At 48.1% G+C, this 24,666-nt stretch overlaps 1 protein-coding gene across 1 annotated transcript in view; it reads right to left on the reverse strand.

Annotated features, from left to right (window-relative positions):
• Window positions 1-235: 235 nt before the first annotated feature.
• LOC126356188 (uncharacterized) overlaps window positions 236-24,666 on the reverse strand; it is a 102,888-nt gene continuing 78,457 nt past the window's right edge. Inside the window, exons 4-5 of the mRNA XM_050006969.1 lie at window positions 19,626-19,799; window positions 236-419 (exon numbers count right to left, since the gene is read on the reverse strand). Coding sequence (XP_049862926.1) covers window positions 304-419; window positions 19,626-19,799 — 290 coding nt within the window. The 3' untranslated portion in view covers window positions 236-303. The remainder of the gene's footprint in view (window positions 420-19,625; window positions 19,800-24,666) is intronic.

Raw genomic sequence — 24,666 nt, forward strand, 5'->3', positions numbered from 1 at the left:
GAAAAAATTGTCTTGAACAGTATAAGTTAGCATGGCAAGTTGTGCCAAACTATCTCTAGCCCTACGACGACAGCAACGGCAAGGAATGGGAATGGACCTTCAATTTTTCAGCAGCAACTAAGATTTTATCTCCTTTAAATTTTTTTTTTTAATCGTTGGGTATATGTTATGCACCATTTTTTAGGCTGTTCTGTATGTTCCAAAAATGCACAGATTGAGGTGATAGAAAACACACTGCAGGTGTAAATGAGGAGCGTTGCTCTGTTTAATTTGATGAGATAGTGAAAGGTAGGAAGCAGTAGTTTAGCTGGAGGCCGGCTGGTCTCTGGGCAGCGAGAGCGCGGCGGCGGCCAGCAGACCGATGTTCCCCTGGTACTCGGAGTCTCCTGTGCGCACTCCCATGATACGCCGTACCGCGTCTGCAACACACCGTAGGGCACTCATCAGCTCTGCAGCAAGTGTCGTCCAAGTAGGCTTAACATCCGCTCATCTCATATTCAGTGGAGGGTCAAACATTCTGAATAACACGTGGCAAGAATAAGAAGACTATGAACATGTCGTGACAGTTAAAAAGTGTGCCAGATTGGAATCTGAATAGATATTTCCTTATTTTCGCGAGCAATTGCCCCTGCCTTCTTTTTTTCACCATCTTCCATGTTGGACTGTGATTTTGGAGCTGCTTATGTTTATAATATGCAGGGTGAAGAAGAAACGCTGCACTTGGCGGTCGGCATGCGATTCCTCATCTCAGTTCAAGACAAAATTGTATATAGCAAAATGTAGTCCCACCAATACGCTTAATAGAAATACCATTAAAAAAACGATGCTCTGGTAAAACCGTAAAGGAGCTGTCCCATTAGCTCAGTGAGACGACGCAAAGGCGCGGGGGGTCGACACGGAAACTCGCCGATGTTCGAGTCGCGTTCGCGCTAAACATTTTGTTTTCAGTAAAACGTCAAAATATACTAATCTAATTCTCCGCATTGCGGTATATTGTGTATTTCTTTCTGTTTCTGTTACATTTATTTTAACATTAAGACATAACATGAACTTGTTACAGATGTAAACGACCACTTTGTTCCTAGAATGGAATTTTCACTCTACAGCGGTGTGTGCGCTGATATGAAACTTCCTGGCAGGTTAAAACTGTGTGCCGGACCGAGACTCCAGCTCGGGACCTTTGCCTTCCGCGGGCAAGTGCTCTACCGACTGAGCTACCCAAGCACGACTCACGCCCCGTCTTCACAGCATTAATTCCGCCAGTACTTCGTCTCATACCTTCCAAACTTTACAGAAGCTCTCCTGCGAAACTTGCAGAACTAGCACTCCTGAAAGACAGGATATTGCGGAGACATGGCTTAGCCACAGCCTGGGGGTTGTTTCTAGAATGAAATGTTCACTCTACAGCGGAGTGTGCGCTGATATGAAACTTCCATGACACAAACAAAGTCAATAGTATATAATATTTGATACAGTAACATCGTCTGTATCAATTGAGGTACAAAAAATACAATAGGTGGCCTACACTATATTTATACTATGCTAAGCACAACAATTCCATTCGGTACCTTTGAAGTGCAGTGTTATCTTCACAGAGCCGGTACGTGCACGTACTAGCAACGTTCGGTTTAGATACGATGTTCAAAACAAACACCATGCATTTGCAAACACTTCGCCACTCGCTGTATCGTACTTTGCTGGACCCTACGCAACACATCTGCATTTACCGTTGCCGAAGCGGTATCTACGCGAGTTATTAGGTCTTGTACATTCATGGATGGGGTGCTATAAACTTGATCCTTTAAGTGTCCCTACACATAAAGATCTAGTAGATTAATGTCCGGGGAACGAGGAGGCCAGAACCTCGGACGTCCACGACCAGTCCATTTCCCTGGAAAGGTTTCATCTAAGTAATTACGCACATTCATTCCAAAGTGTGGTGGTGCACCATCATGCTGAAACCATAGCTGTCGCCGAACGCCAGGTAGAACGTTTTCTGATGTGACAGAAAAAACTATTGCAAAGGAACGAACGATACAGGGTCGCATTCAACTTGCTCGGCAATAGGTAAGGCCCCAAAAGCACTCGTCCCACAACTACGACCCACATATTTATCCCAAAGCGTGCCTGAAAGCCACGTTCACGGGTGGATTGTGGGTCGTGTCCCGACTAATAATGGCTATTGTGGAGGTTGAAAATACGCTCACGAGTGGAGCTTGAGTCGTCAGTCCGTATCATTATCTTCCATTTGGTGCAAAAGCCGTTCACAAAATTTAACCGTCGAATGTGGTCTTCTGGTCGCCGGTTTTGAGTTAACATGCAATGGTATCGATGGAGTTCATCATCGTGCAACGCTTGAAAAACCAGCTTTTCAGATATCTTGAACTGCCTTGTAATATCACGGGTACTTCGCCAAGGTGACTAGTCAGTGGTTTCAAGAGTCGTGTCCTCTGTTTGTGGGATACATTTAATCCTTGGACGACCTCTGCCCATTACTTGTAGACTAACATTACCGGTTTCCCGAAGGCATTGCTCCAAGCGACGAACAACATTCTTATCGAGATGGCGCCGTTGAGGAAACCGTGCAGCATCTACATCTACGTCTGCATCTACATCTACATGGATACTCTGCAAATCACATTTAAGTGCCTGGCAGAGGGTTCATCAAACCACCTTCACAATTCTTTGTTATTCCAATATCGTATAGCGCGCGGAATGAGCGAACACCTATATCTTTCCACGTGAGCTCTTATTTCCCTTATTTTATCATGATGATCGTTTCTCCCTAAGTAGGTCGGCGTCAACAAAATATTTTCGAATTCTGAGGAGAAAGTTGGTGATTGGAATTTCGTGAGAAGATTCCTTCGCAACAAAATAGGCCTTTCTTTGTAATGATGTCGGTCCCAAATCCTGTATCATTTCAGTGACAGTTTCTCCCATATTTCGCGATAACGTGCTGCTCTTCTTTGAACTTTTTCGAAGTACTCCGTCAGTCCTATCTGGTGAGGATCCTACACCGCGCAGCAGTATTCTAAAAGAGGATGGACAAGCGCAGTGTAGGAAGTCTCCTCAGCAGATCTGTTAAATTTTGTAAGTGTCCTGCCAATAAAATGCAGTCTTGGATAGCCTTCTCGCAACATTTTCTGTGCGTTCCTTCCAATTTAAGTTGTTCGTAATTGTAATTCCTAGGTATTTAGTTGAATTTACGGCCTTTAGATTTGACTGATTTATCGTGTAACCGAAGTTTAACAGATTCCTTTTAGCACTCATGTGGATGACCTCACACTTTTCGTTATTTACAGTCAATTGCCAATTTTCATGGCATTCAGATATCTTTTCTAAATCGTTTTACAATTTATTTTAGTCTTCTGATGACTTCATTAGTCGATAAACGACAGCGTCATCTGCAAACAACCTAAGACGGCTGCTCAGATTGTCATCCAGTTTTTTTATATAGATACGGAACAGCAAAGGGCCTATAACACTACCTTGGTGAACGCTGGAAATCACTTCTGTTTCACTCGATGGCTTTCCGTTAATTACTATGAACTGTGACCTCTCTGACAGGGAATCACGAACCCAGCCACATAACTGAGACGATATTCCATAGGCATGCAATTTCAGTACAACCCGCTTGTGTGGTACAGTGTCAAAAGCCTTCCGGAAATCCAGAAATACGGAATCAATTTGAAATCCCTTGTCGACAGCACTCAAAACTTCGAGCGAGTAAAGAGCTAGTTCTGTTTCACAAGAACGATGTTTTCTAAATCCGAGTTGACTGAGTGTCAAGAGTGTCAATAAACCGTTTTCTTAGAGATAACTGACAATGTTCGAACACAATATACACTCCTGGAAATTGAAATAAGAACACCGTGAATTCATTGTCCCAGGAAGGGGAAACTTTATTGACACATTCCTGGGGTCAGATACATCACATGATCACACTGACAGAACCACAGGCACATAGACACAGGCAACAGAGAATGCACAATTTCGGCACTAGTACAGTGTATATCCACCTTTCGCAGCAATGCAGGCTGCTATTCTCCCATGGAGACGATCGTAGAGATGCTGGATGTAGTCCTGTGGAACGGCTTGCCATGCCATTTCCACCTGGCGCCTCAGTTGGACCAGCGTTCATGCTGGACGTGCAGACCGCGTGAGACGACGCTTCATCCAGTCCCAAACATGCTCAATGGGGGACAGATCCGGAGATCTTGCTGGCCAGGGTAGTTGACTTACACCTTCTAGAGCACGTTGGGTGGCACGGGATACATGCGGACGTGCATTGTCCTGTTGGAACAGCAAGTTCCCTTGCCGGTCTAGGAATGGTAGAACGATGGGTTCGATGACGGTTTGGATGTACCGTGCACTATTCAGTGTCCCCTCAACAATCACCAGAGGTGTACGGCCAGTGTAGGAGATCGCTCCCCACACCATGATACCGGGTGTTGGCCCTGTGTGCCTCGGTCGTATGCAGTCCTGATTGTGGCGCTCACCTGCACGGCGCCAAACCCGCATACGACCATCATTGGCACCAAGGCAGAAGCGACTCTCATCGCTGAAGACGACACGTCTCCATTCGTCCCTCCATTCACGCCTGTCGCGACACCACTGGAGGCGGGCTGCACGATGTTGGGGCGTGGGCGGAAGACGGCCTAACGGTGTACGGGACCGTAGCCCAGCTTCATGGAGACGGTTGCGAATGCTCCTCGCCGACACCCCAGGAGCAACAGTGTCCCCAATTTGCTGGGAAGTGGCGGTGTGGTCCCCTACGGCACTGCGTAGGATCCTACGGTCTTGGCGTGCATCCGTGCGTCGCTGCGGTCCGGTCCCAGGTCGACGGGCACGTGCACCTTCCGCCGACCACTGGCGACAACATCGATGCACTGTGGAGACCTTACGCCCCACGTGTTGAGCAATTCGGCGGTACGTCCACCCGGCCTCCCGCATGCCCACTATACGCCCTCGCTCAAAGTCCGTCAACTGCACATACGGTTCACGTCCACGCTGTCGCGGCATGCTACCAGTGTTAAAGACTGCGATGGAGCTCCGTATGCCACAGCAAACTGGCTGACACTGAGGGCGGCGGTGCACAAATGCTGCGCAGCTAGCGCCATTCGACGGCCAACACCGCGGTTCCTGCTGTGTCCGCTGTGCCGTGAGTGTGATCATTGCTTGTACAGCCCTCTCGCAGTGTCCGGAGCAAGTATGGTGGGTCTGACACACCGGTGTCAGTGTGTTCTTTTTTCCATTTCCAGGAGTGTATATTCATAAATCCTGCTGCATATCGACGTTAATGATATGGGCCTGTAATTTAGTGGATTACTCCTACTACCTTTTTTGAATATTTGGGTACGGATCTATCGTCGAGAGAACGGTTGTATATTAATGTTAAGTATGAAGCTACTGCATCTGTGTACTCTGAAAGGAACCTAATTGGTATACAGTCTGGACCAGAAAACTTGCTTTTATTATGTGATTTAAGTTGCTTCACTACTCCGAGGATACCTGCTTCTACGTTACTCATGTTGGCTTGATTCTAATTCTGGAATATTTATTTCGAATACTTTTGTGAATGCATTTCGAAAGTCTGTGTTTAGTAACTCTGCTTTGGCATCTACATCTACATCTACATCTACATGACTACTTTGCAATTCACATTTAAGTGCTTGGCAGAGGATTCATCGAACCACAATCATACTATCTCTCTACTATTCCACTCCCGAACAGCGCGCGGGAAAAACGAACACCTAAACCTTTCTGTTCGAGCTCTGATTTCGCTTATTTTATTTTGATGATCATTCCTACCTATGTAGGTTGGGCTCAACAAAATATTTTCGCATTCGGAAGAGAAAGTTGGTGACTGAAATTTCGTAAAAAGGTCTCGCCGCGACGAAAAACGTCTTTGCTGTAATGACTTCCATCCCAACTCGTGTATCATATCTGCCACACTCTCTCCCCTATTACGTGATAATACAAAACGAGCTGCCCTTTTTTGCACCCTTTCGATGTCCTCCGTCAATCCCACCTGGTAAGGATCCCACACCGCGCAGCAATATTCTAACAGAGGACGAACGAGTGTAGTGTAAGCTGTCTCTTTAGTGGACTTGTTGCACCTTCTAAGTGTCCTGCCTATGAAACGCAACCTTTGGCTCGCCTTCCCCACAATATTATCTATGTGGTCCTTCCAACTGAAGTTGTTCGTAATTTTAACACCCAGGTACATAGTTGAATTGACAGCCTTGAGAATTGTACTATTTATCGAGTAATCGAATTCCAACGGATTTCTTTTGGAACTCATGTGGATCATCTCACACTTTTCGTTATTTAGCGTCAATTGCCACCTGCCACACCATACAGCAATCTTTTCTAAATCGCTTTGCAATTGATACTGGTCTTCGGATGACCTTACTAAATGGTAAATTACAGCATCATCTGCGAAAAATCTAAGAGAACTTCTCAGATTGTCACCCAGGTCATTTATATAGATCAGGAACAGCAGAGGTCCCAGGACGCTTCCCTGGGGAACACCTGATATCACTTCAGTTTTGCTCGATGATTTTCCGTCTATTACTACGAACTGCGACCTTCCTGACAGGAAATCACGAATCCAGTCGCACAACTGAGACGATACCCCATAGGTCCGCAGCTTGATTAGAAGTCGCTTTTGAGGAACGGTGTCAAAAGCTTTCCGGCAATCTAGAAATACAGAATCAACTTGAGATCCCCTGTTGATAGCGGCCATTACTTCGTGCGAATAAAGGGCTAGCTGCGTTGCACAAGAGCGACGTTTTCTGAAGCCATGCTGATTACGTGTCAATAGATCGTCCCCTTCGAGATGATTCATAATGTTTGAATACAGTATATGCTCCAAAACCCTACTGCAAACCGACGTCAATGATATAGGTCTGTAGTTAAATGGATTACTCCTACTACCCTTCTTAAACACTGGTGCGACCTGCGCAATTTTCCAATCTGTAAGTACAGATCTATCGTTGAGCGAGCGGTTGTATATGAGTGCTAAGTAGGGAGCTATAGTATCAGCGTAATTTGAAAGGAACCTAATCGGTATACCATCTGGACCTGAAGACTTGCCCGTATGAAGCGATTTGAGTTGCTTCGCAACCCCTAAGAAACTCATGCTAGGAGATGTTCGTGTTTCAAATTCTGGAATATTCCATTCGTCTTTCGTGGTGAAGGAATTTCGGAAAACTGCGTTCAATAACTCCGCTTTAGCGGCACAGTCGTCGGTAACAGTACCATCGGCACTGCGCAGCGAAGGTATTGACTGCGTCTTGCCGCTTGTGTACTTTACATACGACCAGAATTTCTTCGGATTTTCTACCAAATTTCGAGACAACTGAGTCCGATGGTATCTCCATTGCTAAAGCGCAAAAATTTCGGCTGAACTTATCTCCGGCTTTAGCCAGCTTTCAGTGCCCATAACGATTTGAGGATCAGTGCTTTGTATTAGAGCTTGGAACCCTGGTACTTTCCCAACACAGCTACGACAGTTTACAACTGTTCTGCCAATGGTTCCTATGTCTACGTTCCTCCTGTGTGTTCGTCCTGCACCCATTGTGACTGAAGCTCTTTTTGTATTTTCTCGAGGCCCTCTAGCCTAAAAAAAGAAAACCGCCCAGTCCACTCCACCAGTCCTTGCTACCCGTGTAGCCACCTCCTACGTGTAGTGGACTCCTGACTGTGGTGTCACCGCCAGACACCACACTTGCTAGGTGGTAGCCTTTAAATCGGCCGCGGTTCGTTAGTGTACGACGGACCCGCGTGTCGCCACTATCAGTGATTGCAGACCGAGCGCCGACGTACGGCAGGTCTAGAGAGACTTCCTAGCACTCGCTCCAGTTGTACAACCGACTTTCCTAGCGATGGTTCACTGACAAAATACGCTCTCATTTGCCAAGACGATAGTTTAGCATAGCCTTCAGCTACGTCATTTGCTACGACCTAGCAAGGCGCCATATTCAGTTACTATTGATATGGTGAATCATGTCCGATAAGAGCGACGTTCGTCATTAATGGATTAAAGTTAAGTATTCCACCAGCTACGTCCGTTTTTCTAAATGCTAATTTCCTTGTCCAGTTCCAGACCTCACGCCAGCCTGCGTGAGCTAAAACGCGTGCCTTTCGGCCTCCTCTAGTAACACGGTGTTGGCTCTCCTGCCAACCACAACACAGACCTATGCAGTGGAACCAGAACCCAACCCCCCTATGGCGAAAGTCGAGGAATCTGCAGCCTACATGGTCGCAGAACCGTCTGAGCCTCTGATTCATACCCTCCACTCGGCTATGTAAAGAGGTCCGCAATCGGTCCTGTCGACTATGCTGCAAATGGTCAGTTCTACTTTCATCTTGCAAGCAAGACTGGCAGCCTTTATCACTTTTGTTAGCCACTCGAAACCAGTGAGAATCTCTTCCGATCCAAAGTGAGACACATCACTGGTACCGACGTCAGCCACCACCTGCAGCTGGCTGCATCCTGTGCTCTTCATGGCATCCAGAAGGACCGGTTCCACGTCTGGAATGACTCCACCCGATATATACATGGAGTGCACATTGGCTTTCTTCCCCTTCTTGGCTCCCTCTGGCTCTGAGCACTATGCCACTTAACATCTGTGGTCATCAGTCGCCTTGAACTTAGAACTAATTAAATCTAACTAACCCAAGGACACCACACATATCCATGCCCGAGGCAGGATTCGAACCTGCGGCCGTAGTAGTCGCGCGGTTCCGGACCGAGCGCCTAGAACCGCGAGACCACCGCGGCCGGCCCCTTCTTGGCAGCCATGTCTCTGTGGGGCCCCATAACACGCCTGATGTTGGGGCTCCGAACTATCAATAATCCCACCCTCTTCTGCGATTGCCCAGATCTTGGAGGCTGAGAGATTTCCGCTGAAACAGGCAGGTAATAGCGTCCGGCTGATCAATAGTGTGAGCCACAGACAGCACATGGAACCTGTTTGTCAGACCTACTGGGGAGGCCTTACTCGCGTCTAGCTGGGAAGTCTTTCCCTGCTATGCCCTGGGGTGACCCACTCGACCACAGGTGAAGGGTCAACCTCAATGCGAGCAGTAACTGGGCTGGCCACCAGTGAGGACTGATCAGAGGACTCGAACGTACTCGACGTCCATTGGATCCCCACGGCCGGCCCACAACAATGGTGCCTATCCACTGCAGCTTCAAGCTGTGTGACCAAAGCCATCACAGACTGGAGCTGAGAGTGAAGTGTCACCAACACGGCTCGCATTTGCACACAACAATGACAGTCCCTATCCATACTAAAGACCGTGGTGCACTTAACTACCGAAGTACCGGACCATCGGCATGTGCTGCGAAACTCTACCATAGACCGCGATGGAAACGCAGGAACTGTGTCTAATAAATTACATTACTACGCAGAGATTCAAAAACCTAACAGCCGAAGCACTCAGGTGAAACTAAATAATTGGCCCTTGATTAGGAACTTGTAATACGTCACAAAATCGGTTTACTTTGAGACGCAAAGAAAATCACGAGAACTGTGGCTGTTGATATTAAATTAACATGCAGAATCTCAAGAAACTAGCACACAGAGACAGACAGACGCACCTACAGGGATATAAGCGATTTCTGACTTTTACGAGTTCCTAACCAGGAGTGAATTGTATAATTTCATCTGTGTGCTTTGACAGTTTAGTTTCTTGAGTTTCTGCGAGTTAATTTAATACCTAATAGACACAGTTCTCGCGTTATCCTTTGCGTCTGAAAGTAAACCGATTTTGTGACGTTTTACAAGTTCCCAATCGCGGGTGACTTATTTAGTTTCACCTGAGTGCTTCGGTAGTTAGGTTTTTGAAACTCTGCATATTAATTTAATTTATTAGGCACAGTTCCTGCGTTTTCTTCAGGTCTACATTTCATTCCCGTAGCGCGAATCGATAATCGTTTATTTGTTTGTTTGTTTTGGTACCTAGTGGCCGGTTGTTGGCGTTAGTCAACCAGTAAAGCAGCAGCATCCGGCAGAGACGGGCGCAGCAACAGGGAAGTATCCGATTTTGTGACTTTTACGATTTCCTAACCAGGAGCGAATTGTATAATTACTCACGTGCAGCAGCAGCTTGATTATCGGATGCGCCAGAAGCTCATTCACATACTCATCGTTTGTGTACCGCCCTCTGTGAACTTGAGAGGCCAGCTATTGTTGTGCACTGAACTGTTAGCAGACACACGCATGCCGCTTAATGGATCCCATTGTCGTGTGACAGATTTGCTATACCGGAGATCTTCGTAAAAGCGATCGGCAACCCTTCAGGCACCTCGGGCAAGCGTGCAGCCTAGATGGCCATTGCACGCCTCAGCGTCACGGACTCGCCTCGTTGCAGTAACGGACGGGCACTAGGCGGCGGTACCAGCGCTAGCAGAGGCCGCCACTTCCAAGGGACCTACTCGCTCCGCCACACGCGTGACCAGAAAATAGTGGCACGTGTATTCCGCCGTCGGCCGCTATGAATTCGTCACCAGAGCTGCACAGGTCATCATTCAGGTTGGAGCCCTGACCGTACTTACTTGCGAGTGCGTGCGCGTCGTTCGTTAGGTCACGAGTGTTGCTCAGAGTTGTTTAGTCGTAGTGTCTGAGTCCACAATGATTTGTCGTTCACCTTCTAAGGCAACGTTGTTTTTTCGTACGCGTCCGTTGTACCGGGCACTCGTATAGGCGACAGGCGTTAGTGTATTTTGTCTGCCAGGGCCCTGACTACGTCAGTCGGAACGAGGCAAAGCAGGAATAGTGCCAAGGACAGCAATCCGCGGCTGATATCACCCAATTGGTTAAGGAACGAGCGCATCGTGCTTCCCGCCACAAGCCAGTGATAACCACTAACAGTGATACCGATTCATGTGAACTATGTCCACAGCCTCGCATGAGTGGCCGATTTTCTCTTCGTCGTCTGATGACTCCCATGGCCGCCTGGTGATAGACCTCTCACCCAGTGACGGTCAAGGTATGTCCACCCCCAGCATTGATACGACCGACCATCACATGGACGCCCCGTCGGGTGCTGTTTCGTCTACACCACTACACCATCTTGTTGGCCCAACGGGCCTTCTGGAGACTCCGAGCCTGTCGGCCCCCGCCCCATCCCCCCTCCCCCCCCCCCCTCATGGTCGAAAATTGAAACGGCTTTCCGCTCGCGCCCACCGCAGCGGCTGTGAATCGGATTCAGATGCCTCCACACCTGGAGTATCCGCACCTGTTGGTGCCATGGACCAGGAAATGGGTGCCCCTCCCGACCCCACTTCTCAAAATCCGCCGCCACCACCACCAAAGAAGGAATAGATCCCTCTTGTCATGTTTGCCGGCCGCGGTGGTCTAGCGGTTCTAGGCGCTCAGTCCGGAACCGCGCGACTGTTACGGTCGCAGGTTTGAATCCTGCCTCGGACATGGATGTGTGTGATGTCCTTAGGTTAGTTAGGTTTAAGTAGTTCTAAGTTCTAGAGGACTGATGACCACAGATGTTAAGTCCCATAGTGCTCAGATCCATTTGAACCTCTTGTCATGTTTACAATTCCACGAATTATATTAAACTGAACAGTGAACTGCAGCGCCTTATTGCAGGCAGACTGCTGGCAGTTTACCAGAAAGACTTTGCCAAGCACCTGCCTGACACAGTCAGAGCTAGGATTTTAGGTTCAGTTCCCTGCTGTTGAATACTGGGCACAACGCATTTATCAGCTTCTGACCTAGGATTTTAGGTTCAGTTCCCTGCTGTTGAATACTGGGCACAACGCATTTATCAGCTTCTGACCTTTTTGGGTGACATATTCTGCATGTCGATGGAAGAGCAGTTTTTTTATTCATCTGGACACCTAAATATTTGGTCTCAGGGGACCATGGGACCCAGACGTCTGCAATATTGATGTTGTAGCGGAGGATTAAGTGCTGTTTGGTAAAGTAGACTGTCGTAGTTTTGGCGGCATTGAGGGCAATCTTGTTTGAACGACACCAGGTCACTGTGGTCACTGTCACGTCAGCTGACATCTGTCTTGGCAGTGAAGTGATGTCAAAGTGCCAGACGTGATGTGACAGAATGGTAGAAAGAAGCTATCGTATTTCGACGTGCCCGTGAAACAATCTGAGAATTAAGTTGCCCGATTTGTTGGCGGATCAACATAGACAGTCTTAAATCTCAACAAGGAATGCTGTACCACTCGCAGCCATGTAAATCGAGATTAGAACAGTGGTCGTAAAAAGATCCTACTCCTATCCCACATTCCCCAGAGACAAGAGTCACGCACTGGAAATGACAGTCGGTTCCAATTCGGTAGCAATTGCTGGTGCTATGGAATGCAGGTCCATCTGGTCTGGTTTTCGAGCGAACATTGCGAAGTAAACGGCATTCAATCGACATCGGAAGATGGGTCTACCTCAAAACGTCATTGCCAACAGCACTACAGTTTCACGTCCACGATGTGCTAAACAACAAAGAAACTGGACGGTAGCTGACTGGAGACGCGTAGTACCCTCTGAGGAGTCACAATTTTGACTCTTTTCAAATCATTCATGACGTCAAGGGCACCGACGGTCCAATAAGGTACTCAATCCACATCGTGTGGAGGGTGTACACTGATGTGACAAAGTCATGTGATGACGATATGCCCAAATACATATGACGTTAGTACCACATACACAAGACATAAAAGGGCAGTGCTTTGGCAAAACTGTCATTTGCACTCGGGTGATTCGTGTGAAAAGTTTTCCAACATGATTATGGCCTCACGACGGCAATTAGACACTGAATACGGAATGGTATTTGGAGCTACACACATGTGGCATTCCATTTCTGGAATCGTTAAGGAATTCAGTATTCTGAGATCCACAGTGTCAAGGATGTTGCCGAAGATACCCAATTTCAGGCATTATCTCTCATCACGGACAACGTAGTGGCCGACGGCCTTCACTTAACGACCGTGAGCACTGCACGCAGTTGTCGGTGCTAACAGACAAGCACCTCTGCGCGAAATAACTGCAGAAATCGATGTGGGACGTACAACGAGCGTATTCGTTAAGACAGTGCGGCTGTGGCAGCAGACAACCGACGCGGGTGCTTTTCCTGACAACACAATATTGCAGCAGCGCTTCTCCTTTACTCATGACCAAGTCGGTTGGACCCTAGACGACTGCAAAATCGTGACTTCATCAGATGAGTCTCGATCTCTATTAGTAAGAGCTGATGGTAGGGTTCCAGCGCGGCGCAGGACACAGGAAGCCATGGATCCAAGTTGTCACCTAGCACTGTGCAACCTGATGGTGCCTCCATAAAGGTGTGGATTGTGTTTACATGGAATGGACTGGATCCTTTCGTCCAACTGAACATATCATTGACTGGAAATGGTTATGTTCGGCTTCTTGGAGACCATTTGCAGATAAACAACGTTGCAATTTTTATGGATGACAATGCACCACGTCAGTGGACCACAATTGTTCGCGATTAGTCTTAAGAACATTCTGGACAATTCGAACGAATGATTTGGCCATCCACATCGACTGACACGAATCCCGTGGAACGTTTGTGGGACATAATCGAGAGGTGAGTTCGTGCACAAAATCCTGCATCGTCGACAGTTTCGTAATTATGGACGGCTACAGAGGCAGCAGGACTGAATATTTCTGCAACGGACTTCCAACGACTTGTTGAGTCCATTCCACGTCTATATGCTGCAGTACTCTGGGCAAAAGGAGGTCCAACACGACATTGGGAGATATACTATAATATTTGTCACTTCAATCTATATCAGGCTGAGGATCTGTACGTGATGTTCTGGGGCAGTTTTCGTTGCACCGTTCGGGCCCACTCATTCAGGTCATTGTGAATATGAACGAGGATGTTTATTTCGATATTATCAGTGACCAGCTGATGCCCATTCTTCAACATCTTCATGACAAACATATTCTGAGCACTGCTACCTTCGAAAATGATGACATACATACCTGGTTTGATGAAGACTCTGGCGCCTTATTGAAGGTGAAATGCCCTGCTAAATCACCCGGTCTTCATTGCACAAAAAATGTCTGGGATTACTTGGAACTGGTAGTGAAACGCAGTAATTGGCATTCTCAAAGTCTGGGAGTTCTACGGGATTTAATCATCGGTTAATAGCTTCGGCTGCATATGAAGCACAGTAAGACAGAGAATGCCGCGTAGTTTGGGGCGCTTTCCCAGGGTTCGCGGGGCTCCAACCCCCCACCCCCCACCCCCCTCGGACCTTCAAGGCCTCTCTCGGGCACGAGTGTGTGCTGTCCTTAGCGTAAGTTAGTTAGTTAAAGTTAGATTAAGTAGTGCGTAAGCCTAGGGACCGGTGACCTCAGAAGTTTAGTCCCATAGGAACTTACCACCACCAAAACAGGAATGGATAGCCATACAGGGGAGATGGCCAATGACTGTGGTTCTCCAATTACCCGCTTAACAGCGCTGCCGGTGAGCTGATAATGAGTCTTTGTCACGAGTGATACGTTTATGCTTCCTTGACTCTTTATTTCAATGAAAAGTACTTTTTATTATTTTAGTTTTTCATGCACCTTAATATTACATAGCTTTTCAATATTTCTTCATTTTTCTGGAAGTTATATTGTGAGAAGTTGCGAAATCTTACATTTCAGTGCTTCATACTGGCATGTAACAACATGCGTTCTCGTCCGCTATGTCTGATGACGAGCTCTGGTCATCTCTATCTGCCAATTGGGAGAGATGGCCATATACACCATGTGATCAAAAGCATGCAGACACCTGGCTGAAAATGACTTACAAGTTCGTGGCACCCTCCATCGGTAATGCTGGAGTTCAGTATGGTGTTGGCCCACCCTTAGCTTTGATGACGCGTTGAAAGATTCAGTCGCCATCCCCGAATTGCTGTGCAACAGTGGGAAGCAAGAAGGAGCTTAAAACATCACTGTAGACCTGTGCTGTGATAGTGCCACGCAAAACAACAAAGGGTGCAAGCCCCCTCCATGAAAAACACGGCTACACCACACCGCCTCCGAATCTTACTGTTGGCACTACACATGCTGGCAGATGACGTTCACTGGGCATTCTCCATACCCACACCCTGCCATCGGATCGCCACATTATCTACCGTGATTCGTCACTCCACACAACGTTTTTCCATTGTTCAATCGTCCAACGCTAACGCTCCTTACATCAAGCGAGGCGTCGTTTGGCATATACCGGCGTGATGTGTGGCTTATGAGCAGCCACTAGACCATGAAATCCACGTTTTCTCAACAACAACAAAATGGTTCAAATGGCTCTGAGCACTATGGGACATAACATCTGAGGTCAACAGTCCACTAGAACTTAGAGCTACTTAAACCTAACTAACCTATGGACATCAGACACACCCACGCCCGAGGCAGGAATCGAACCTGCGACCGTAGCGATCGCACGGTTCCAGACTAAAGCGCCTAGAACCGCTCGGCCATAGCGACCGGGCCACGTTTTCCCACCTCCTGCATAACTGTCATAGTACTTGCAGTGGATCCCGATGCAGTTTGAAATTCCTGTGTGATGGTGTGGATAGATGTCTGCCTCTTACACATTACAACCCTCGTCAACTGTCGGTGGTCTCTGTCAGTCAACCGACGAGGTCGGCCTGTTCGCTTCTGTGCTGTACATGTCCCTTCACGTTTCCACTTCACTAACACATCGGAAACAGTGGACCTAGGGATGTGTAGGAGTGTGGAAATCTCGCGTACGGATTTATGACACAAGTGACACCCAATCACCTGACCACGTTCGAAGTCCGTGAGTTCCGCGGAGCGCCCCATTCAGCTGTCTCACGATGTTTAATGACTAGTGTGGTCGCTCATATGGAGTACCTGGCACTATGTGGCCGCACAATGAACTTAATATGAAAAACATATATTTTTGGGGGTGTCCGGATACTTTTGATCGCATAGTGTACCATCTTCAGGATAGTTCACCAACCTGCAAAACTTTGTTTATGTACCAGTTTCGGCCGTCTAACGTTCCTAATATCGGTTTTACTAAAGGAAGGTGAGGAGAAGACTTCAAATTGCTATTAATAAGGTCGGAAGTGGTTCTACAGATTCCAAGTAAAATTCTAGAGCGAAAACAAAAACCTTTTGTGATTCAAAAACTGCAATGGGCTCAAGTTCCTGTTTGGGTTTAGGCAATGAGGAACGACTTTTGTGATTTCCTACACTGTTGTCTACAAAAGTTACCTGTAGCAATTAGTTCACCAAAAACATGTAAAGATTATTGGACACCTTTTACATACGATTTCCTCTCTGTTTTTAAAGTGTTTTGCCAGCTGGCCATCTATGCCTTTCGTTTGTGCCCATTTAACCCTGATACAAAAACGACATGATCGAGTGTTACATATTAATAATTTTAAAAAAAATTAATAGTTAGTTTGAAATTTGTTCTAACTTCGTGAACAAAGTATTATTTTGTTTCCTACGAATTTATAAGGCGATATACAGGGTGTTACAAAAAGGTACGGCCAAACTTTCAGGAAACATTCCTCACATACAAATAAAGAAAAGATGTTATGTGGACATGTGTCCGGAAACGCTTAATTTCCATGTTAGAGCTCATTTTAGTTTCGTCACTATGTACTGTACTTCCTCGATTCACCGCGAGTTGGCCCAATTGAAGGAAGGTAATGTTGACTTCGGTGCTTGTGTTGGCATGCGACTCATTGCTCTACAGTACTACCATCAAGCACATCATTACGTAGCATCAACAAGTTTGTGTTCATCACGAACGTGGTTTTGCAGTCAGTGCAATGTTTACAAATGCAGAGTTGGCAGATGCCCATTTGATGTATGGATTAGAATCGGGCAATAGCCGTGGCGCGGTACGTTTGTATCGAGACAGATTTCCAGAACGAAGGTGTCCCGACAGGAATACGTTCGAAGCAATTGATCGGCGTCTTAGGGACCACGGAACATTCCAGCCTATGACTCGCGACTGGGGAAGACCTAGAACGACGAGGACACCTGCAATGGACGAGGCAATTCTTCGTGCAGTTGACGATAACCCTAATGTCAGCGTCAGAGAAGTTGCTGCTGTACAAGGTAACGTTGACCACGTCACTGTATGGAGATTGCTACGGGAGAACCAATTGTTTCCGTACCATGTACAGCGTGTGCAGGCACTATCAGAAGCTGATTGGCCTCCACGGGTTCACTTCTGCGAATGGTTCATCCAACAATGTGTTAATCCTCATTTCAGCGCAAATGTTCTCTTTACGGATGAGGCTTCATTCCAACGAGATCAAATTGTAAATTTTCACAATCAGCATGTGTGGGCTAACGAGAATCCGCACGCAATTGTGCAATCACGTCATGAACACAGATTTTCTGTGAACGTTTGGGCAGGCGTTGTTGGTGATGTCTCGATTGGGCGCCAAGTTCTTCCACCTACGCTCAATGGAGCACGTTATCATGATTTCATACGGGATACTCTACCTGTGCTGCTAGAACATGTGCCTTTACAAGTACGACACAACATGTGGTTCATGCACGATGGAGCTCCTGCACATTTCAGTCGAAGTGTACGTACGCTTCACAGCAACAGATTCGGTGCCCAATGGATTGGTAGAGGCGGACCAATTCCATGGCCTCCACGCTCTCCTGACCTCAACCCTTTTGACTTTCATTTATGGGGGCATTTGAAAGCTCTTGTCTACACAACCCCGGTACTAAATGAAGAGACTATTCATGCTCGTATTGTGGACGGCTGTGATACAATACGCCATTCTCCAGAGCTGCATCAGCGCATCAAGGATTCCATGTGCCGGAGGGTGGATGCATGTATCCTCGCTAACGGAGGACATTTTGAACATTTCCTGTAACAAAGTGTTTGAAGTCACGCTCGTACATTCTGTTGCTGTGTGTTTCCATTCCATGATTAATGTGATTTGAAGAGAAGTAATAAAATGAGCTGTAACATGGAAAGTAAGCCTTTTTGGACACATGTCCACATAACATACACTCCTGGAAATGGAAAAAAGAACACATTGACACCGGTGTGTCAGACCCACCATACTTGCTCCGGACACTGCGAGAGGGCTGTACAAGCAATGATCACACGCACGGCACAGCGGACACACCAGGAACCGCGGTGTTGGCCGTCAAATGGCGCTAGCTGCGCAGCATTTGTGCACCGCCGCCCTCAGTGTCAGCCAGTTTCCTGTGGCATACGGAGCTCCATCGCAGTCTTTAACACTGGTAGCATGCCGCGACAGCGTGGACGTGAACCATATGTGCAGTTGACGGACTTTGAGCGAGGGCGTATAGTGGGCATGCGGGAGGCTGGGTGGACGTACCGCCGAATTGCTCAACACGTGGGGCGTGAGGTCTCCACAGTACATCGATGTTGTCGCCAGTGGTCGGCGGAAGGTGCACGTGCCCGTCGACCTGGGACCGGACCGCAGCGACGCACGGATGCACGCCAAGACCGTAGGATCCTACGCAGTGCCGTAGGGGACCGCACCGCCACTTCCCAGCAAATTAGGGACACTGTTGCTCCTGGGGTATCGGCGAGGACCATTCGCAACCGTCTCCATGAAGCTGGGCTACGGTCCCGCACACCGTTAGGCCGTCTTCCGCTCACGCCCCAACATCGTGCAGCCCGCCTCCAGTGGTGTCGCGACAGGCGTGAATGGAGGGACGAATGGAGACGTGTCGTCTTCAGCGATGAGAGTCGCTTCTGCCTTGGTGCCAATGATGGTCGTATGCGTGTTTGGCGCCGTGCAGGTGAGCGCCACAATCAGGACTGCATACGACCGAGGCACACAGGGCCAACACCCGGCATCATGGTGTGGGGAGCGATCTCCTACACTGGCCGTACACCTCTGGTGATCGTCGAGGGGACACTGAATAGTGCACGGTACATCCAAACCGTCATCGAACCCATCGTTCTACCATTCCTAGACCGGCAAGGGAACTTGCTGTTCCAACAGGACAATGCACGTCCGCATGTATCCCGTGCCACCCAACGTGCTCTAGAAGGTGTAAGTCAACTACCCTGGCCAGCAAGATCTCCGGATCTGTCCCCCATTGAGCATGTTTGGGACTGGTTGAAGCGTCGTCTCACGCGGTCTGCACGTCCAGCACGAACGCTGGTCCAACTGAGGCGCCAGGTGGAAATGGCATGGCAAGCCGTTCCACAGGACTACATCCAGCATCTCTACGATCGCCTCCATGGGAGAATAGCAACCTGCATTGCTGCGAAAGGTGGATATACACTGTACTAGTGCCGACATTGTGCATGCTCTGTTGCCTGTGTCTATGTGCCTGTGGTTCTGTCAGTGTGATCATGTGATGTATCTGACCCCAGGAACGTGTCAATAAAGTTTCCCCTTCCTGGGACAATGAATTCAAGGTGTTCTTATTTCAATTTCCAGGAGTGTATTTTCTTTCTTTGTGTGTGAGGAATGTTTCGTGAAAGCTTGGCCGTACCTTGTATTTAATCAAATGAAGGTATCTGGTTCCAGAAACCTTTTCAAGTCTCAAGCATCTGTGCTGTATAATCGCAGACTGAAGCAATGAATGAAAAAAAAGTTTGTGTGTGAGACAAAGTAAGAGAGAGAGAATGCGTACAGTTGGGCGTGAAGCTGCAGGTGGTGGGCCGGAGGACGCGCTCGGAGAAGAAGGCGGTGGGCTTGCGGTAGGAGGCGCGCTGCGTCGTCAGCGGCAGCGCCGGCGAGCTGGCGACGCGCCGCCGCATCGCCTCAGACTCCTCCCGGTCCTTGGCGCGGTACGCCTTCTCCTCCTCTGCACCCACAACCGAGTCACTGCTTCAGCCTCGTGGCACAACAGATCAGCGGGGCACAACGAGATTGTACCTTACCTAAATTGGGGAGCGCTGCGACCTATTGTAGTGACATGTAACTACACTACTGGCCATTAAAACTGCTACAGCACGAAGATGACGTGCTATAGACGCGAAATTTAACCGACAGAAAGAAGATGCTGTGATATGCAAATGATAAGCTTTACAGAGCATTCACACAAGGTCGGCGCCGGTGGCGACACCTACAACGTGCTGACATGAGGAAAGTTTCCAACCGATTTCTCATACACAGACAGCAGTTGACCGGCGTTGCCTGGTGAGACGTTGTTGTGATGCCTCGTGTAAGGAGAAGAGATGCGTACCATCACGTTTCCGACTTTGATAAAGGTCGGATTGTAGCCTATCGCGATTGCGGTTTATCGTATCGCGACATCGCGATCCAATGACTCTTAGTAGAATATGGAATCGGTGGGTTCAGGAGGTTAATACGGAACGCCGTGCTGAATCCCAACGGCCTCGTACCACTAGCAGTCGAGATGACAGGCATCTTATCCGCATGGCTGTAACGGATCGTGCAGCCACGTCTCGATCCCTGAGGCAACAGATGGGGACGTTTGCATGACAACAACCATCTGCGCGAACAGTTCGACGACGTTTGCAGCAGCATGGACTATCAGCGCGGAGACCGTGGCTGCGGTAACCCTTGACGCTGCATCACAGACAGGAGCGCCTGCGATGGTGTACTCAACGACGAACCTGGGTGCACGAATGGCAAAACGTCATTTTTTTCGGATGAATCCAGTTTGGTTTAGAGCATCATGATGGTCGCATCTGTGTTTGGCGACCTCGCGGTGAACGCACATAGGAAGCGTGTATTCGTGATCGCCGTACTGGCGTATCACCTGGCGTGATGGTATGGGGTGCCAATGGTTACACGTCTCGGTCACCTCTTGTTCGCATTGACGGCACTTTGAACAGTGGACGTTACATTTCAGATTTGTTACGACCCTTAGCTCTACCCTTCATTCGACCCCTGCGAAACCCTACATTTCAGCAGGATAATGCACGACCGCATGATGCAGGTCCTGTACGGGCTTTTCTGGATACAGAAAATGTTCGACTGCTGCCCTGGCCAGAACACTCTCCAGATCTCTCACCAACTGAAAACGTCTGGTCACTGGTGGCCGAGCAACTGGTTCGTCACAATACGCCAGTCACACCTCTTGATGAACTGTGGTATAGTGTTATAGTGTTGAAGCTGCATGGGCAGCTGTACCTGTACACGCCATCCGAGCTCTATTTGACTCAATGTCCAGGCGTATCAAAGCCGTTAGGATATATGCACGCAAATTGCGTGAAAATGTAATCACATGTCAGTTCTAGTATAATATATTTGTCTAATGAATACTCATTTATCATCTGCATTTCTTCTCGGTGTAGCAATTTTAATGGCCAGTAGTGTATGTCTCTGAACGAAAGGGAAGGTGTGACGACCATTTTGACTTAGTTTGGTGCGCAACTCCATTGTGAACGGTCGTCCTTCACGTTTCTAGTTGTGTTTTTATAACCTCTGCCGAATTTCAAAGCAAGATAAGCCGTTAATTGTAGGCCATAAATGACATATAAAATCTTAATGTACATGACATTCGCTATACGTTACTTACGTAGTAGTTATTAAGCTCCATAAGAGTTGTTAACCTGTAACATACTGTTGGGACGGAACGGGATGATTCAGAATGGGTTGGTGCCCCCTTCTGCCCAGGCATTTTTGATGCTAGTTGGTTTCAAACTACATACTTTTTCCCTTGCTTTTCCAGATGGTGTTAGAAAGTTGGCACAACAGAAGTTGGCAAAATTGTTTCTTCATACATACGTTATGTTTTTTTAATTCCTGCTTTTGTTGCGTAAAGTTTAACTGCTTCAGTGTTAGGTTTAGTTAATGAAAACTACTGGACGTGAATGTAGGGTTCAGATGTTTGATTTTTTTTAGTTATGCTACTTTCAACTGAGGAACGTATTTCCTTTCTTTGTTGAACATGTTTTCGACAAGGCTTTAAATACACGGATTTAGTGCACGAGACATTTACTGAAAAATTTTTTGAAAGAACTGTACCTCGTCATAATGCTGTTCGTCACTAGTTGAGATATTTCGAGAAGCACGATCAGTGATAGACGCTGAACGAGCTGGAAGACGACTTTAAGTAAACGAACAGAAGTTGTTAGATATGTCTGGCTCTATGCAGCAAAGCCCAGCAAAATCATTTCGCAAGATGGCACAAGAAAAAGATTTTGGGCTTGCAACTACGCATAACACAATCAGGCAAACAGTGAAATGTCGTTCATGCCTAAAGTGACAGCGGTCCAAGTACTGAAAGATGTAGTTCATGGAAAGCGAATCCGTTAGCACTACGAATGGTTTTTACATGTTTCATTGAGCGGAATACTATTGATATTCCCGATGTCACCCTCTATACAGACGAGGCGTGCTTTTTTTTTTCTTTATTATTAATTTCACATCTGATACAGTGTGCCAGCAGCGGCACATTACGCCGCTCTTTGACCACAGATAAAGCTAATGATACAAAAGAAGACAATCTCATAACAGACAGGGTGGATATACAAACATAGACATGCAAAATTAAAACACATGTAGCCGCTCACGGGTGCAGTGTCCAAAATAAAAATGTTCAGACATGGGGACACGCACAGAGATGACAGATGGCACACGGAAACATTGGAGCACAAACGAGTAAGATTGGAACACTTGAACACGAACACGACGACACACACAAACACTAGGCGACGATCTCCGGCGCGCGAAAGTTCACGATACGTGTGCGAGTCTGGGAATCTGCCGGAAGGGGAAAAAAGGGGGGCAGGAGGGAAAGGGTACTGTGTAGATGCCAGTGGCAGAGGAGATGGGAGGGGGAGGAAAGAAGGTAGGGGGTTGGTGAAGCCCAGAGGAGGAGGGAGGGAAGAAGGGAGGAGGGAGAGAAGGGAGAGAGGGTGCACTCGGGAGAAAACACAGGGTGCGGTAGAGGAGGATCGAAGTTGGTAGGAGGGGTAGATGGAGGGGATGAGGGCACCATCAGGGATGGGGAGTTGGTGGAAGCCACCTTGGGCGAGGGTATGGAGAGTGGACAGATGGAGAGCAGGTGGGATTTGGGGATGCAGGCACGGCAGCAGACAGGGGTGGGAGAGGATGGGAGAGACAAGCGGGTGAGGGGCATCAAGTTGGCGGAGGTGTAGAGGATCCGTACCCGTTCAAGGAAAACGCGGAGGTGCGGGAACGGAATAAATGGCCATAAATGGTGAGATAGAAGTCGAGCAGACGGAAGGAGAGGTTGGTATTGCCTACAATGATCGCCTGGGTTTTGGAAGGATTGACCTTGAGCAACCACTGGTTACACCAAGCGGTGAACCAGTCAAGATGGGATTGGAGAAGGTGTTGGGAGCATTGCAGGGTGGGGGCAAGGGCAAGGAAAGTGGTGTCATGGCGTAATGGAAAAGGTGGATGGGGGATGAAGGCAGCGGTATGTCCACCATTTACAAAAGGTATAGAAGAGGCGAGAGGACGGAACCTTGGGGTACACCGGCGGAGGGGCAGAAGGTGTAGGAATCCATGTTATGGCTGGTGACATAGGAAAGACGTTGGGAAAGAAAGGACCCGATGAGACGGGCGTAGTTGATAGGAAGGGCGAAGGTTTGGAGCTTGAACAGGAGACCGGAATGCCACACACAGCGATAGGCGCGATCAAGGTCGAAGGAGAGGAAGATGGCAGAGCGATGGGAGTTGAGCTGTTCAGAGAGGAGATGAGTGAGGTGAAGGAGAAGGTCATCGATAGAGAAGAAAGCTCGAAAGCCACACTGGGTAATGGGAAGGAGGCAGTGCTGGTGGATGCGTCAGGTAAGGATGGATTCCTGGACCTTGCTGAAGACCAAGATAAGGTTGATGGGATGATAGGAGGAGACAACGGATGGCAGTTTGTTGGGTTTGAGGAACATCAAGGTATGGGAGGTTTTCCACAGGCTGGGGTAGCAGCCGGTGGACAAGACCACATTGTATAGTCTGGCCAGGGTAGAGAGGAAGGAGGCAGAAGCTTCACGGAGGTGGCAATTGGTAACACGATCGTGACCGGGAGTGTAGTTGCATGTTGTGTGGAGTGTAGTGATCTATCCTGAGTAGTGATGGGGGCATTGAGTTTGTTGGGTGTAATGTTGTCCAAGTACTGGAAGCCAGGGGCGAGGGAAGGGACAGAGGTGTCAGTTCGATCACGGACATCTGGGAAGAGGGAGTAATCGAACTGGGGATCGTCAGGGAGGGTAAAGATATTGGACAAGTAGGAGGCAAAGTGATTGGCCTTACTAAGGTTGTCAGGGAATGGTTGGTCATCACGAAGGAGAGGATAGTAGGGGGGGGGGGGGGTTAGATACAGTAAGGCGGCAGAAGGCTGACCACTACTTGGACGAGTTGATAGGAAGTGTAACATTAAGACAGGTGCATGTCTGTCGCCAGTCCCAGCATTTCTTAGCCGCGAGCAAGTTCTGGACATGTCTTTGTAGTTGCCAGTGACATCGTAGTGTGTCCAGGTCATGCGTGTGAAGGAAGGCATGATAGAGATGGCGCGATTCATGGAGGAGGGGGACGGCCTGTGGGGGTAAAGTGGGATGGTGTGGGTGGATGGTGATGGTAGGGACATGGGCCTCTATGGCCTCACACAAGGTCTGCTGGAGAAAGGAGGTGGCATGGGTAACATCATTAGGGTGGTGTTAGGTGAGGGGGTGGCTATCGACATGGGTAGAGAGAATATCCCGGTAGGCATCCCAGTCGACACGGTAATAAGCATG

This window comes from Schistocerca gregaria, chromosome 3 (assembly GCF_023897955.1).
Source record: "Schistocerca gregaria isolate iqSchGreg1 chromosome 3, iqSchGreg1.2, whole genome shotgun sequence".
In the NCBI taxonomy this organism is placed as follows: domain Eukaryota; kingdom Metazoa; phylum Arthropoda; class Insecta; order Orthoptera; family Acrididae; genus Schistocerca; species Schistocerca gregaria.